Genomic DNA, 16,487 nt, shown 5'->3' on the forward strand with positions numbered 1-16,487 from the left:
AAACCAGAAAATGAACAAACAGAATGCCAAATGTATTATTTTTTAAAAAAAATCATGATTTTTAAGTCTGCTCCATGATTTTTGGGGTGTGACTCCTGATCTCTGAACATTTGAGGTTGGCGGTATTATATAGGTATAAGCATATTGTCATAAATTATCAGTTTAAAATTCTGGGGAGGAAAAAAGGGTTTTCTAACAAATTAATATTTTTAAAGAGATCTTCATCCTGGTGACATAGAAGACTGTAAAGCTTGGAGAATGAAGTCATTTAGGCACCAGCCCTACACTGAAGAGCGCAGGTGGAATCTACTGACTTCAGGGAAACTGGTCATGTAGATTACTGTGCTGAATAGAGCCTTTCATAAGATTCCTGACTTTGCCCCTCTAATGTGCCTCAACCATGGCCAAAAATATCCTGAGCCAGTTCCTCAGCTGGTGAAAATTATCCCAGCTAAGGATCATAGAATCATAGAAGATATGGGTTGGAAGAGACCTCAGGAGGTCATCTAGTCCAACCCCAACTAAATCATCCCAGCCAGGGCTTTGTCAAGCCAGGCCTTAAAAACCTCGAAGGATGGAAATTCCACCACCTTTCTAGGTAACCCATTCCAGTGCTTCACCACCCTTCTAGTGAAATAGTTTTTTCCAGATATACAACCTAGACCTTCCCCACTGCATCTTGAGACCATTGCTCCTTGTTCTGTCATCTGCCACTACTGAGAACAGCTTAACTCCATCCTCTTTGGAACCCCCCTGTAGGTAGTTGAAGACTGCTATCAAATCCCCCCTCACTCTTCTCTTCTGCAGACTAAATAAGCCCAGTTCCCTCAGCCTCTCCTCATAAGTCATGTGCCCCAGCCCCTAATCATTTTCACTGCCCTCCGCTGGACTCTCTCCAGTTTGTCCACGTCCTTTCTGTAGTGGGGGGCCCAAAACTGGATGCAATACTCCATATATGGCCTCACCAGTTCCGAATAGAGGGGAATAATCACTTCCCTCGATCTGCTGGCAATGCTCCTACTAATGGAGCCCAATATGCCATTAGCCTTCTTGGCAACAAGGGCACACTGTTGACTCATATCCAGCTTCTCATCCACTGTAATCCCCAGGTCCTTTTCTGCAGAACTGCTGCTCACGCAGTCGGTCCCCAGCCTGTAGCGGTGCATGGGATTCTTCCATCCTAAGTGCAGGACTCTGCACTTCTCCTTGTTGAACCTCATAAGATTTCTTTTGGCCCAATCCTCCAATTTGTCTAGGTCACTCTGGACCTTATCCCTACTCCCCAGTGTATCTACCTCTCCCCCCAGCTTAGTGTCATCTGCGAACTTGCTGAGGGTGCAATCCATCCCATCATCCAGATCATCAGCAAAGATGTTGAACAAACCCGGCCCCAGGACCAACCTCTGGAGCATGCTGCTTGATACCAGCTGCCAACTAGACATCGAGCCACTGATCACTACACGTTGAGCCCCATGATCTAGCCAGCTTCCTATCCACCTTATAGTCCATTCTTCCAATTCATACTTTTTTAACTTGCTGGCAAGAATACTGTGCGAGACAGTATCAAAAGCTTTGCTAAAGTCGAGGTATATAATGCCCATCACTTTCTCCATATCCACAGAGCAAGTTATCTCATCATAGAAAGCAATCAGGTTGGTCAGGTGAATCCATGTTGACTGTTCCTGATCACCTTCCACTCTACCAAATGCTTCAAAATGGATTCCTTGAGGACCTGCTCTGTGATTTTTCCGGGGACAAAGGTGAGGCTGCCCGGTCTGTAGTTCCCCAGATTCTCCTTCTTCCCTTTTTAAAAGATGGGCACTATATTTGCCTTTTTCCAGTCACCCGGGACCTCCTCCGATGACCATGAGTTTTCAAAGATAACGGCCAATAGCTCTGCAATCACATCAGCCAACTCTCTCAGCACCCTCGGATGCATTGCATCCAGCCCCATAGACTTCTGCATGTCCAGCTTTTCTAAATAGCCCTTAACCTGTTATTTCACCACTTAAGGCTGCTCACCTCCTCTCAATACTTTGCTGCCTAGTGCAGCAGTCTGGGAGCTAACCTTGTCAGTGAAGACCAAGGTAACAAAAGCATTGAGCACTTCAGCTTTTTCTACATCATCTGTCACTAGGTTGCCTCCCCCATTCAGTAAGGGTCCCACACTTTTCCTGATCACCTTCTTTGTTGCTAACATACCTATATAAACCCTTCTTGTTACCGTTCACATCCCTGGCTAGCCGCAACTCCAATTGTGCTATGGCCTTCCTGATTACATCCCTGCATGCTCGAGCAATATTTTTATATTCCTCCCTAGTCATCTGTCCAAGTTTCCACTTCCTATAAGCTTCCTTTTTGTGTTTAAGATCACTGAAGATTTCTGTGTTAAGCCAAGCTGGTCGCCTGTCATATTTGCTATTCTTTCTACACATCGGGATGGTTTGTTCCAGCGCCCTCAATAAGGCTTCTTTAAAATACAGCTAACTCTTCTGGATTCCTTTCCCCCTCATATTAGCCTCCCAGGGGATCCTGCCCATCAGTTTCCTGTGGGAGTCAAAGTCCGCTTTTCTGAAGTTCAGGGTCTGTATTCTGCAGCTCTCCTTTCATCCTTTTGTCAGGATCCTGAACTTGACCATCTCATGGTCACTGCTGCCCAGGTTACCACCAACTTCTACTTCCCCTACCAATTCTTCCCTGTTTGTGAGCAGCAGGTCAAGAGGAACATGGCCCCTAGTTGGTTCTTCCAACACTTGCACCAGGAAGTTGTCCCCAACACTCTCCAAAAACGTCCTGGATTGTCTGTGCACTGCTCTATTGCTCTCCCAGCAGATATCAGGGCGATTGAAGTCCCCTTTGAGAACCAGGGCCTGTGATCTGGAAACTTCTGTTACTTGTCCGAAGAAAGCCCCATCTACCTCATCCTCCTGGTCTGGTGGTCTATAGCAGACACCCACCACGACATCACCCTTGTTGCTCCCATGTCTAAACTTAACCCAAAGACTCTCATCAGGCTTTTCTCCAGTTTCATATTGAAGCGCTAAGCAATCATACTCATCTTTTACATACAGTGCAACTTCCACATAGAAGATCTGCCTCTCTGTGCACGAACGAGGAATAGATTTTTTTTCTTAATAAATCAAATTATTCTAGAAAATAATCCAAATGGAGCCATGGTGGCAAAATGCCGATGAGCCCACCTTACCTTTTACGTCCAGTACCTGAACGCATCTGGCACCGCTTTTGCTGCTTTGCCCGGTGTCTGGCCCCACTGCCCGTAACACATCTCATCTGAAAATGAACCAGAGAAATAAAATATGCCCTCCCTGATACTAGAAACAACCATGTTTCAGATTTGTAAAAGCCAGATTTGTCTTGCACACTATCATTATGCTTTCTAACCACAACCCTGCTCAGTCAGGTTTCAGCAAAAAAACAAGTTATGTTAGGTATGTGCTTTGCACAATTGTGATAAAGGAGACGGGGGATAGCTCCTTTTTGTGGACACCCAGCCAGCCAGTTGGCTATGGAATCCCTCTTGGTGGTGGTTCTCTACTTGCTTTACCTGAGAAGGGTTAACAAGCCCACAGGTGAAAGGAAAGGAGTGGGCACCTGACCAAAAGAGCCAATGGGAGGGCTAGAACTTTTTAAAATTGGGAAAAAACTTCCCTTTGTCTGTGTGTTGTTGTTCTCTGGGAAAGAGGGGAACAGAGAGCAGTTATGCTGTGAGAAGCTTCAAGCCACATATGAAAAATCATCAGATCATACCTAAAGATGGCTGATCTGAAACCCCAGAAATGTAAGCAAATTAGGGAATGTCTAGGAAGACGCAATTAGGGTTATTTCTTTTAATTTTTTAGTGGCTTGTGGACTCCTCTGTGCTAACCCCAGATGCTTTTGTTTTGCTTGTAACCTTTAAGCTGAACCTCAAGAGAGCAATCTTGATGCTTAATTTTTGTAATTGTTTCTTTTAAGATCTAACAAAAAGCCTAAGTTCCAAATGTATTTCCTTTCTTTTGGGGTTTAATAAAATTTAACTTTTTTAAGAACAGGATTGGATTTTTGTGTCCCTAAGAGGTTTGTGCATATGTTGTTTAATTAGCTGATGGCAACAGCTGATTTCCTTTGTTTTTTTCTCAGCTCTTCCTGGGAAGGGGGGGTGAAAGGGCTTAAGGGTACGCCACAGGAAGGAATTCCCAAGTGTTCCTTTCTGGATTTTCAAAGGTTTGTGGTTTTTTTGCACTTGCGTGGTGGCAGCATCTACCCATCCAAGGTCAGAGAGAAGCTGTGACCTTGGGAGTTTAATACCAGCCTGGAGTGGCCAGTATTCATTTTTAAAATCCTTGTAGGCCCCCACCTTCTGTACTCAAAGTGCCAGAGTGGGGAGTCAGCCTTGACAACAATAATGTGGAAAATAGAAGGTTGATTAAATCTCAGTGCCTATGAAAGTGAGCTAAATAGGGGTCTGTTGGTCAGATTTACCACTGGTATAAATGGGCACAACTGCAATGAGATGAAATGTATTTTATATTATATACACATTTTTGCACCTATATTTGTGATTGTAATGATTAGCAAGCTGCTTTGCAGACACATTTTTTTAAAATCGGACTAGATTTAGCTAAATAGTATGCTCTTAGTGCTGTGAAGAACAATACGTTTTTTGTTGCTGGGAACCTTTAGGCAGGATGAGCAGATCAAAAAGAGGAGGCCAAATGCACAGCTGGGAACAACTCAGTGAGATTACTCTTGCGCTTAAAGTTAGGCATATGGCTTGCTGGATTGGGGACTCATTTCCACTGAGAAATTTCAAAGCTATGATCTGAGCAAATGTGTTGATGGTTTTACTGTATTGTATGTTTAGGATTCACACTCATTTGATTGCATGCAGAGTCAAATCTACTCTCAGACAAACCCAGTGTAATCCATAGGCTAAAGAGGAGGAAGGTATTACAACTCCTGAGGTTGCCTATCTACCTGAGTGGATTTCCAAATAAGATTATTTTCATTCATAAAGTCACAACACAGATTCTATATATGTGGATCCCTCGATGTCAATAGGAAGTTTGGGTGTACAAAGAAGGATCAGGCTTTTACTGTGCAAAGTTTAGAAGTAAACAATACTATCCTGCTGATTTACCACCCATACACTTATCCTGAATCCTCCCATTTTATAAGTACAGTAGAACTGCATTACTAGATAAGACATCTGTGAATGAAGCATCCAAATGAAAAGTAGGGAATTGGGGACTGTCTTGAAGAAGCCATAACTGCTACTTACCCTGCCTGCACCATGGCAAGCACTGCATTTGTGTCGGCCATGACCCTGGCATTTGTGGCATGCCTGAAATCAAAATGTTGCTTATGTATAAAGCTACCAAGATATTTCAAAAACACTAACATAGGATTATGCAATCATTTTACATCAAAAATACTTTCGTGGACAATTGGACAGCATCAAATACAGTAAAACCTGTCTTAAAAGACTACTAAAGGAACCATCAATAGTATATTATTTAACAGAGGAGAATTTCTAATTAGACCTACCAGAAAAATGGAAAACATTTTCTATGCATACTTTTGCTGAATTTCTTTTTTTTTTTTTAATCAAAAGTTTAGTTAAAAAATATTAAATTACCCATGGAGGTGCTCAAAAGAGGAGGGAAGTGTCATGAAAAAATATTGGAAATGTTTCTGCCAATTTTTGTCAGTATTAAAAAAAAGAAAGAGAGAGAGAAGGGAAAAATCACCCTACACCGCTGCTTATAAAGCTTAGAGCAAAATTTCTGCTAAACAAAAGAGTAGTAAAAAATAAATTATACCTATTTGCCCATCTGTTTATACAGATTGTGTGTGTGTGTGTGTGTGTGTGTGTGTGCGCGTTCACATATACAGACATTATCTTCATATGAAGATCCATAAGATAAAATTACAAAACTAACACTAAAATGTATTGAACTCTGCCGTCCACAACCATAAATAATTCATTAGATCTTTGGAAGGCTCATCTAAACAAATGTGTCCTAATTAATAACATGCTTTGCCCTTGATTTTAACTAATCCATAGACTGAATTACCTTGACTAATGAAGAGTGAGGTACTCGGAACTTCTTTGTATCATCCTGAAACATTGGCGGAGCCTGGACCTTAATATCCCATAGCTGAGGAGAAGCGCCATTTTGTGGTCCATCTACCAAATTATCTGCAACGGGAAGAAAACCTTGTATAAACCTTGGTTGCACTTTGTCCTGCTGTATAGGTGATTGGAAATGAGTCTGGTATCCTCCAGCCACTTCCCAATGGAACACCAACAAGCCCCACAAATGGCATTGCACTACAGGGTGCTCTTGTTGGTATTCTCAGCAAAGGACGAAGACTGAACTGCCTACTCGTTCTCTGGTGTACTTTTTTACTGACTCCTTCAACTGCCTCTCACAGATCCCTAAGGCCCATCCTAGTCAGGGTTCAGGCACATTGTTCAAGGAGTGTAAGGGACTGTTATCTCTGCTGTTCCTCAAGCTGTACCTTTCTTCTAGATAAATAAAAGAAGTTCACTCTCTAGGGCTGTCAGTCTGAAATCTTTCACAGGCCCCACTGTATATCACGCTTTGAAGTTATTACTATAGAGGCCATCTGCTTTTTCTAATGGAAATAATGTCATTGGCTTCCAAGACCCTTCACAAAAACCTCACAAAATGGGAATAAAATGAACCTAGATCTGTAAAGGAAAGTCTTCCATCCACAATGCTCTCTTCAAAGTCCCTCAGCTGCTTCATATAATAGGTCATGCCAATCACTTCAGCCAGAGTGTATTACTTCTCTTAGAAACCCATCACACCTCACCTTTGCAAGACAGACCTCATTATGTCCTTGACTTCTCACAAGCGGCTCTCTTTTTACTCATTATTTTTTTTTCATTTATTCTTTTTATCACACATACCGTAATCTGACGAAATCCTCTTTAAACTAGTCAGGTGAAGCTTACTTTCTTGGTTTAAAGTCCCAAGTCTTAAAATACTGTAAACAGTTGATCAAGAGAACCCATGCAAAAAAATGAATTAAATCTGACTTTAAATTGAAATGAAATAGTTTTAAATGTTAAAATTAAGTTAATGATCTAAGCAGTGAATAGCAGAGCTGACACAGCTTCTTATCCTCCTGCTACAATATTCAGGCATTGCATGGGGTCTCTGAACAGATTCTGATTTTCACTGTGTATAATATGTACCCTATTATAGATGGGTACATATTGTACACAGTGAAACAAAATCCCAGATCTGACTATCCTTCTCCTGAGCTTTGAGAGAGATCTGATCCATTTCCTCATCCAAACTTTTCATCTTAGGTCCATATCTTATAGGTACTAGTAGAGGATTGTCCTATGTGAGATGGTCTAGTGCAAGAGGAAGAATGTTCCAGTCATGTGGACACCATAGACTTCATCTGTGACCTTGAATAAATCACATATTCTCTCTTAGACCACATGGATACTTATTCGGGGGCAGCTAGCACATGTCAGCTCTCACTGCTGCCCATGCCACCTTGGCTATACTATTACTTTCAATGCACTAGTTCAGTGTTTCCCAAACTAGGGCCACTGCTTGTTCAGGGAAAGCCCCTGGCAGGCCGGGCCACTTTGTTTACCTGCTGCGTCTGCAGGTTCAGCCGATCGCGGCTCCCATTGTTCACGGTTCGCCACTGCAGGCCAATGGGGGCTGTGGGGAGCGGCGCGGGCTGAGGGACGTACCTCAACGTACCATTGGCCTGGAGCTACGAACCACGGCCAGCGGGAGCCATGACTGGCCGAACCTGCGGATGTGGCAGGTAAACAAACTGGCCCAGACCGCCAGGGGCTTTCCCTGAACAAGGGGCATCCCAAGTTTGGGAAACACTACACTAGTTCAATGAGAGCTGGCATGAGTATGAGCTGGGAATCACACCCCTAGCTCCAAGTATACGCACAGCCTCAGTTATTCAAGCATTTCCTGTTTGTGTCATTTAAAATTGGTCATGTGGCAGTTACTCACTAGTAAAAGGTTGAAAAGTCCATTCACTTAGCCTTGATTCATGAAAGGTCTCCAGTCGATACTAGAAAAGAGAAATAAACATGCAATCAATTACTGTTAAGTGAAATTGTATTAAGCCACCATAGAATCATAGAATATTAGGGTTGGAAAAGACCTCAGAAGGTCATTTAGTCCAATCCCTTGCTCAAAGCAAGGTCAACACCAACTAAATCAGACCAACACCAATTAAATCAGACTGGAGAACTTTTCCATTTCAAGTTTTCACAATAAATTGCTGGAAAAAGTCGGCAAGGACGTTCACTGAATCATTTGACCAAAGATAGAGCTCCATCAACTTATTTATTTTTTTATTTATTTAAAGAATTGGACTGGCAAATACAAATGGAAAGTCTTTTATTCATGGGATTCTGTTGCTTGTTTTCTCGGGAATGTTTAGATAACAATGTTTAGATAAAATGTTTGTTAATCCCAAAAGTTGAACAACCTAGTATAAATGGTTATTTGTCTGAAACAAAAGGTGCGGTATTTATGATTTCCTATTCATCCATTGTCATTTATTGTCTAATCTGAAAGGCTTCAGAAAACCCGCTGGGGAGCAGAAACAATACCATGTGACTTGGATGAACCATCAGTCAACACAAATGATGAAGAACTAACAGGCCATAGGCTTGATTCTGAATATTTAGTGAATACTTCCAAATTACTAATGACCTCACACCTCATAAGTCTTGTGTGAACAGAAAAAAGGGCTAGATTGGCAATAAATATTATTTTAGTGAGTTATTCAATAAACTCCATTGACAACTCAACGAGTTTTGTCTATTGTGATATTTGGTGTCTTCTATTTCTCTTTTTAAAAGCTTTGAAGAGAGAAGTGCTCAATTATATATTAGAACTTGCTACAGCATAACATTTTGGTTCTATTTAACAGCTAGGCTCGTCCCATTGTATCTGTATGAGAAAGTTGTGTGATCCAGTGTATATAATAAGGGTGGGTCTATATTCTGAAATGCATTAATGCTAAATTCAATGGCAAACTGGCATTTTTGGAGCAGCACAAAATATATTTTAAAAACATAAAAGAACATACACAAAAGAACTTTGCTACAGAATGGAGGAAGGAGAGAAAGAGAGGGAGAGCTCCTCTTGAACTCACCTTAATAAATTCGTGATGGGGGTGACATAAAGAACCTAGATCAGTCAGTTTTCAGTTGAATTATACATTACAGTGAATAACTCTGGGAGAGTACACTGAGGATTACAATTTGTTCCCTGTGTTTGTGTGCGTAAACCAAGTACAGGTTAGCATATAGCTCCAGTTTTGCCTGGGAAAAGGCAGCAATTTTAGGGGTATTATGCCACAGACAAATTCCATAGGTCAGAAGGGAGGAGAAAATTTTCAGAAATCTTGTAGCATTTAGGTATTGCAGATGCTTGTGCTATAGAGAAAGATGGACTTTTTCACTTGTAGAAGGTTGAAAATAATTGTAAGGTGGGTTTTCCTTGGAAAATATTGATTTGAGCAATAGAATTCCATTTCAAGACAAATGAATTAAAAATATTTTATTTAATTAATAGATGATTATTCATGGACCAGTATCACTTGACAGCTGGAAAATTATCCAAGCAACTTGGCCAAACATGGCCCAACCACTGGTTTTTCAGTTTCAGATCTGAATATACTCACTCTGTATACAGTCAGCTGTTTCAAATCCTGAATGACCAATTCTCCAGCAGCTTTATTGCCATAGCAGCATTTGGAATTGACAAAGCTGAGGAAGGCATTCCTGGCCATGTCTTCTGTCATTGTGGGAATCCTAAGGATTAACATTAAAATGATAAACTCTCAATTTTTAACCTTTTAAAGCAACAGCCATATCTATTTAGCATGTTTAACTCATGGCAGGAGAGAGAAGCCCATTTGAGAGAAGCCCAATCTTTGACACTAATCACTGCTGGCCTCAGCATCTTTTTAATTACAAACAAGTAAAAGACAAATCTATTTTTAAATTACCTGCAAAACTAAAAAGATCTCACTTTGCTCATTATTAGAAAAATGGATCTAATGCAAAAGTTTGAACCCCCACCGTAACGTCTGCTGGTCGGGATAAGAAAAATGCCAGATCTAAAACATCACTGGTGGCTTTTGCAAAATCAAAATCCAGCCTGTGATTTCGCCAGATCCAAACCAAAATGCAAACATCTTTCTTGTCCGATCTCTATACACACGTAGAAACTATAGATAATTTTACACATGAAGAGCAGCCATATGTTGAGTCTGGATTATTTTTATTTCAGGCTAATAGAAATGGCAACAACAAAAAGACTAATGTGCACATGAAGAGAGCATTATATGTGTCCTCTGTAACATGCTGCAACAGCTCTGCTCTGAGTGGCAACTGCCTCTGCAGACAGCAGCCGCCTAGAAACGTAAGGATGCAGTACACAATATAAAGAGCATACCTACATATACAACTGAAATAGAATATGAATGACATGCTAGCATTCGCAGTGGTAATAACTGATTCTTAAAGCCCTGCTCCTACTGCCTTCGGTAGTCAATGACTGCGAAGGTGCAAGACTGGGACCTAACATGCCCCCATTGTAACACTGAACGTTTTCCTTTTATATAGGCGGTACATTTCTCTAATGTAAAAATGCTCTTGCAAAGATGTACTGAAATACTGTAGAGTGGATGCTAATAGAGGAGCTCATCTCAGTGTTTGCTGTTTAGGGAATGCTTAAGTAAGCAATTCTTTTCTTAGGAGGCAATGATGACGGAATCTTCCCAGGTAAAGTAAGTTTTGCTAAGGATTTGTTGTGACCCGAGACAATATCCTTTAAGAATCTTTGCTGTCAGGATTGTGACAACTTATATTAAGAAGCCCCTTTTCAATAAAAAGGAAGAGCTAATATCACAAATCCTAAAATAATATGATGCTACAGGCAGTTATCAGAGAGCGCAAACGACCATTTTATAGGCTATTAGCCAGATAATTCTTGACAGGATAAATCACCCTTGCAGGCCTTCTGATCAGTAACATGGATGTCTGAAACATCCATGACACCTTGATTAGAGACTGGGGGCTAATAAATCATCCTTGTGTTCACGCTATCCAAAGGAAATTTAAAACACATCTGCTCTTAGCAAATATTCCTGAGCCTCTAGATCCTGTTTTATTTGGCTCAGATGTTTAATTTAATGAGTGTTTAGCAGATAACTATCAACTCACAACTCCTATGTTTCTTTATTACCTTTTTTGTCATTTCCAGGGTGTATTGAAAAGACATTCAGGCAGGTCCTAATGCCCTTCCCTCTCATAAAGACTGAGAAACAATCCCACTATACACCTAGATGAAATCTTTTTTGAGGCTCCCTCCACTCATTACACTATACTACAGTTCATTAAAATGCCGCTTTATCATTTGTGCTTTGCTTTTCTACTTTACTAGCAAATGGAAGGTTGTTTTAAAAGGGTGAGGGCAGAGGCAAAGATGGAAGGCGCTAAGTTCAACACCTGGGGCTGCACGTTTAAGGTGAAATTCCCCCCAGAGCAGAGGGCTAGCCCAAAGTGCCACTTAATGAGATGCATCCCCCCACTCACATGAGTGGGTCCATTCCCTCATGAGTAGTCCCAATGAGACGAGAGAGGGAAAGATGGCCTTGTACTAAGGCATTGGTGGAGACTCAGGTCAGTGCCTAGCTCCGCTACAGACTTCCTGTCTGGCCTTGGGCAAATCATTTCATTTTTCTGTCAAATGAGGAGAAGAATGCTTTCTTCTTTCTCCCACCATTTGTCTGGCTTGTCTATAAGGGCAGGAACTCTCTCTCTCATTATGTCATAGAAGATCATAGCCTTTCAGAGCTGGAAGGGACCTCAGGAGGCCATCTAGTCCAACCCCCTGCTCAAAGCAGGACCCAGCCCCAATTTTTGCCCCAGATCCCTAAAGGGCCTCCTCAGGGATTGAACTCACAACCCTGGATTTAGCAGGCCAATGCTCAAACCACTGAGCGATCCCTCCCCCCCCCCCCCCCCATTCCCCTCCTAGATGACATTGTAATATTAATAATCATCAAAATACTACTCCTGGGGCAGCAGGCTAGGGCCCTAGGTCACGTTAAGCAAATACAGCAGGAAAGGCAAGGATCTCACCTGTATTCAAGAAATATGGGCCTGTTTCTCTGTTCACTGAGCTTTCTCTGTAAGTCTGCAGGTGGTGGTAGGTTTTTTCCTCCTAAGGGAAACAATCAAAATATGAAATTAGTCTAAAATTTGACAGTAAAATCTTTTACTTTACAGAGGTTGCATGTTGCTATGAATTAGTAATGGTGGAACCTCCAAAAAGAGAGGAATTTAGATAAGGTCTCTGGAGTCTGGAGGCTTATCCAAAGTCTGCAAAGTAGGGTTGTTGGACTATATCCTCAGATGGTGTCAATCATCAAATCTCCAGTGATTTCTGTGGAACTATACTGACTTATGCCAGCTGAGGATCTGGCCCAGAATCTCTTGAATAGACTTTCTCATGAGGTTTCTAATCCTTTCTATTTTCTGGCAGGCCAGAGTTTGGGAAAGAAGGGCATTTTCTTTCAGAGCTTCAACAATTCTCGTTTTGGACCTGGCCAAAATTCAGCAGGGCAGAGGAATCAAAAATGAAAATAATTGAGGAGAATGATGAATGTTGATCACTTTAAAAAAAAAAGTTTCAGTTTGAGTTTTGTCAAAGGCTTTTTCTTTGTGGTTTTTGAGAGTTTATGTAGCGATTGAACTTTATCCAAGCCAGCAAACTCCATTCATTCCAGTGGAGTTCCAGTAGCCTAATAATGCAGAAATATTAGATTGTAAAAGATTTACTAGTTAATTACTAGGCACTGTTAACTCCCAGCTCAACATCCAGCAGAGGGCTCCATAACCTCCCAAGCCTGGGAAAGAGAAGTGCAACCAGAGGTGGAATGGGCTAGGCTCAGGTGGAAGATGGAAGCTGTTGTCAGTAGGAGTAACAGCAAACCAAACACAATAACCTGGGAGCTGGCAGTGGATGGAGGTAGCCTGGGAGGTGGAGGTGGCCTGAGAGCTGGACAGAGATGCACCTTCTTGCTGGCAGAGGACCAGCAGGAGGATACAGGGCAGTAGCTTGCAGGGAAGACAGTGTGCAGAGTTTTCATGGGGTCCTTATGACCTTGTATTCACCTATGCTAGGTTTATCTTTTTTTGTTGTAATACTGAAAGACATTGTGGCTCAGGTGTTTGCACATCTTTCTGCTGACAGGCCTAGTAAAGAAATCTTCTGTGACTCAAAGCATGCAAATGTTTTGAGGAACCCACTGAGCCTAAAGAACCTAATCTTTGAAGCCTTGGAGACACCCAGCATGCTACCAAGTGTCTGTGGGACTGGTGCACCCCAGCACTCGCAGCAACATCTTGCAGTGGGACCGGGTTACGGTATTTAACCACAATCCAGAAATATTTAACACTGTGGCATAGATAGGTAGCAGAGTGTGTTCATGCTCCTTTCTCTAGGGATTTCCAACCCAGTCCTGATTAGGTCCTAAGTGAACATTAGTGTACTGATCTCATCCAAGCCCCACTCACATAACAAAGCTGCCGCACATGTTGGCATGAACAGCTGCCTTTGCTCAAGAGTGGCCTGGGACCACAGAAGCAAAAGTTTTCACACCAGAACAGAAACTTTTAGGAAAGAGTCATGAGGGAGCTTGCATGGCTCTTGCTTGGATAAAGCCGGGGCAATTAATCCCTCACTTTCACAGAACCAAATTCACATACAGATTGTAATTAAAGAGAAACTGTCAATGCTGCCCATATACCCCCATCTCGGAGAGTCCATTCATATCCGTCCAGTTGTTCTAGAAGATCTGCAGGGGGTGCTAGTGGATTTTCAGGCTCTGATTCCAGATCCAGGGTAGCTAGTGTAGAAATAAGGAACACTGCGTGATAAATAAAATGGAATAATCACTTACTGTGCTACAGTTTTACTGGTGTCTGTTCAGCAACATCAACAATTGGCATTATATTTGGGGGGGGGGGGTAGGGTTTGCTGTGATCTCTCCATTTTTATCTTTGTCATCTCCCTTTGCCCTGCCTCCTGTGAGCTCAGTCTCCAGGCTGGGGATGGAGCAACTCTCCCAAATTACACATTTGCAGAAATGTAACTGATGCTGCCTAATTGTTAGAGCTGGGGTTGGATTCATGGGTTCTATTCCTATCATTCCAATGAATCGTTGACCTTGGGCATATTGTTTAACTTTGCCTTAATTCCCCCATCTGTAAATGGGGTACAATAATGCTTGCCTTTTCAGCATAGATATCTTAATGTAAATGGAACAGGAGTACTTGTGGCACCTTAGAGACTAACCAATTTATTTGAGCATAAGCTTTCGTGAGCTATAGCTCACTTCATCGGATGCATAGAATGGAACATATAGTAACATATATATACACATACAGATAAGTCGGAAGTTACCATACAAACTGTGAGAGGCTAATTAGTTAAAATGAGCTATTATCAGCAGGAGAAAAAAACCTTTTGTAGTGATAATCAAGATGGCCCATTTAGACAGTTGACAAGAAGGTGTGAGGATACTTAACATAGGGAAATAGATTCAATATGTGTAATGACCCAGCCACTCCCAGTTTCTATTCAAACCCAAGTTAATGCCACAAGTACTCCTGTTCTTTTTGTGGATACAGACTAACATGGCTGCTACTCTGAAACCTGTCATTAATGTAAATGCTTTCAGATCCTCAGATGAAAGTTATTGAATACAAACAAAATCATTTCTACTCATAAAGTATTTGTCCTGTTGGTTATAATGAAAACGATGAAAATACTACCACTGTGATTTAATAATAATATTTGATGTAATTAAAACATTCCACAAACTAAAGGATCATATTAATTTTCAGCAGTACTTCTTTAGGGAAATGGCTGCTGACTTAACTTTTTAAGCAAAAAACAAACAAACTTGTAACTGATATCGGATATTAGAATTTAGGTCCTGATTCTGCAGATACTTATGCACATTCTTAGCTTTATACACACATCACTTTAATGGGACTATTCATACTTGTAATGTTAAACATGAGCATGCAGAATTAGGGCCTTACAGAAGTATTCCTGTAAATACCAGTTTTCCAGAGGTTGGACTTCTCTATTTAGTAACTGGATAAGAAAATATGAATGAGAATTTCAAATTGCCCAAGGCATTTAGGCCCATTAAAGATAATTAAAGCTGAGTGTCCAAACCCCCTAGTTATCTTAGAAATCTCACCCTTTGTTTTTAGTAATAGTAACGCTGGTAACTAGCAGTTGCTTCTATAAAATTTTGCCACACTTTAAACTATTTTAATCCTAATCTTGGGACACCAGATGTTTGTTTCTTTATGTGCTGCTCTAAAAATACTCCCCTTATTGAGCTATAACAATTGGTACTCCTGATTCTTCATCCAGAAACAATCTCTTATTAACTAGCCTTCCATCCAGTGACCTTTCCCATCATATGAGAGTGGTCTGCACCATGAAGAAAATTCAGTTAATAAAAGAAAACAAAGACACACGTGGAAGAGCCAGGAAATGTCATCTGCTAACAATGTACAATTCAAACGACATAAAGAATGGCTCAGTGCAGTCATCCATCAATTTGATTTACTTGACTTTTCTTCTGAGACCATTCTTAATTCTTCAGAGAGCCTAAATTAACCTCTTCATTATTTTACCTATGAAAATAAGAAATTATATGCTTCAGTAGAAATGTCACCTTTCTTGTGCAGGAGAAGACAAGGTTGTCCTTGTACTGAAGGAGTGAAGATGTCAGCCTAATGTTGAGAGATAAACAGTACAGGACACTTTCTTTTTAAAAAAATCCAATGTTGCTTTCAGTATAATTATTTTGGTCATGTCCAGAGCAAATTCAAAGTGTTTTTATTTAAGGCAATGAGCAAAGCATCTCTAGAGTAGTAGATTAGATCACAGATTATATTAGTCTATTATGCATTTCTAAAGTCCCTGGAGTCAGAGTTTGGTTTTGAAAATTTAAAATCAAGGGGTAGTCCGAGAATTCTGATCTTGGTCCCATTTTATCTGCACTTCCAATGTCCAGGGATAGGGAAAGGTGTTGGATAAATACTTCCAGTTTTGCCCCATCTCTGTGTTCAAAAGAAATTATCTGCTGAAAAAAGAGATTTGGAGAACCTACACCTATCTATGGATGGTTCACCTCTGGATAATATGAGAATTATTAATGTTACAGTAGTGACTAGAGACCCAATGGACTTTGAAGGCTCATTGTGCTAGATCCCATACAAATAGATACTTACCGACAATACTTGCCCCACAGAGCTTTCCAGCTACAAGACAGACAAAGGATGAGCATGGAAACAGAGGCTCCGAGAGGCTGAAATGACTTGCCAGAGGCCACACAGTAGGTCAGTGACAGACCCAGGA

At 41.1% G+C, this 16,487-nt stretch overlaps 1 protein-coding gene across 5 annotated transcripts in view; it reads right to left on the reverse strand.

Annotated features, from left to right (window-relative positions):
- SSUH2 (ssu-2 homolog) overlaps positions 1-16,487 on the reverse strand; it is a 33,083-nt gene that overhangs the window by 13,211 nt on the left and 3,385 nt on the right. For 4 of the 5 annotated variants that reach the window (XM_073354812.1, XM_073354817.1, XM_073354815.1 and 1 more), the window contains exons 2-8: positions 13,852-13,971; positions 12,182-12,263; positions 9,715-9,844; positions 8,028-8,088; positions 6,078-6,202; positions 5,282-5,344; positions 3,206-3,291 (exon numbers count right to left, since the gene is read on the reverse strand). In XM_073354812.1, the coding sequence (XP_073210913.1) occupies positions 3,206-3,291; positions 5,282-5,344; positions 6,078-6,202; positions 8,028-8,088; positions 9,715-9,844; positions 12,182-12,263; positions 13,852-13,971 (667 nt within the window). The remainder of the gene's footprint in view (positions 1-3,205; positions 3,292-5,281; positions 5,345-6,077; positions 6,203-8,027; positions 8,089-9,714; positions 9,845-12,181; positions 12,264-13,851; positions 13,972-16,487) is intronic. The other variant, XM_073354814.1, reaches the window with a different exon arrangement.

The sequence above is a fragment of the Lepidochelys kempii genome, chromosome 7, assembly GCF_965140265.1.
Source record: "Lepidochelys kempii isolate rLepKem1 chromosome 7, rLepKem1.hap2, whole genome shotgun sequence".
Classification (NCBI taxonomy): domain Eukaryota; kingdom Metazoa; phylum Chordata; order Testudines; family Cheloniidae; genus Lepidochelys; species Lepidochelys kempii.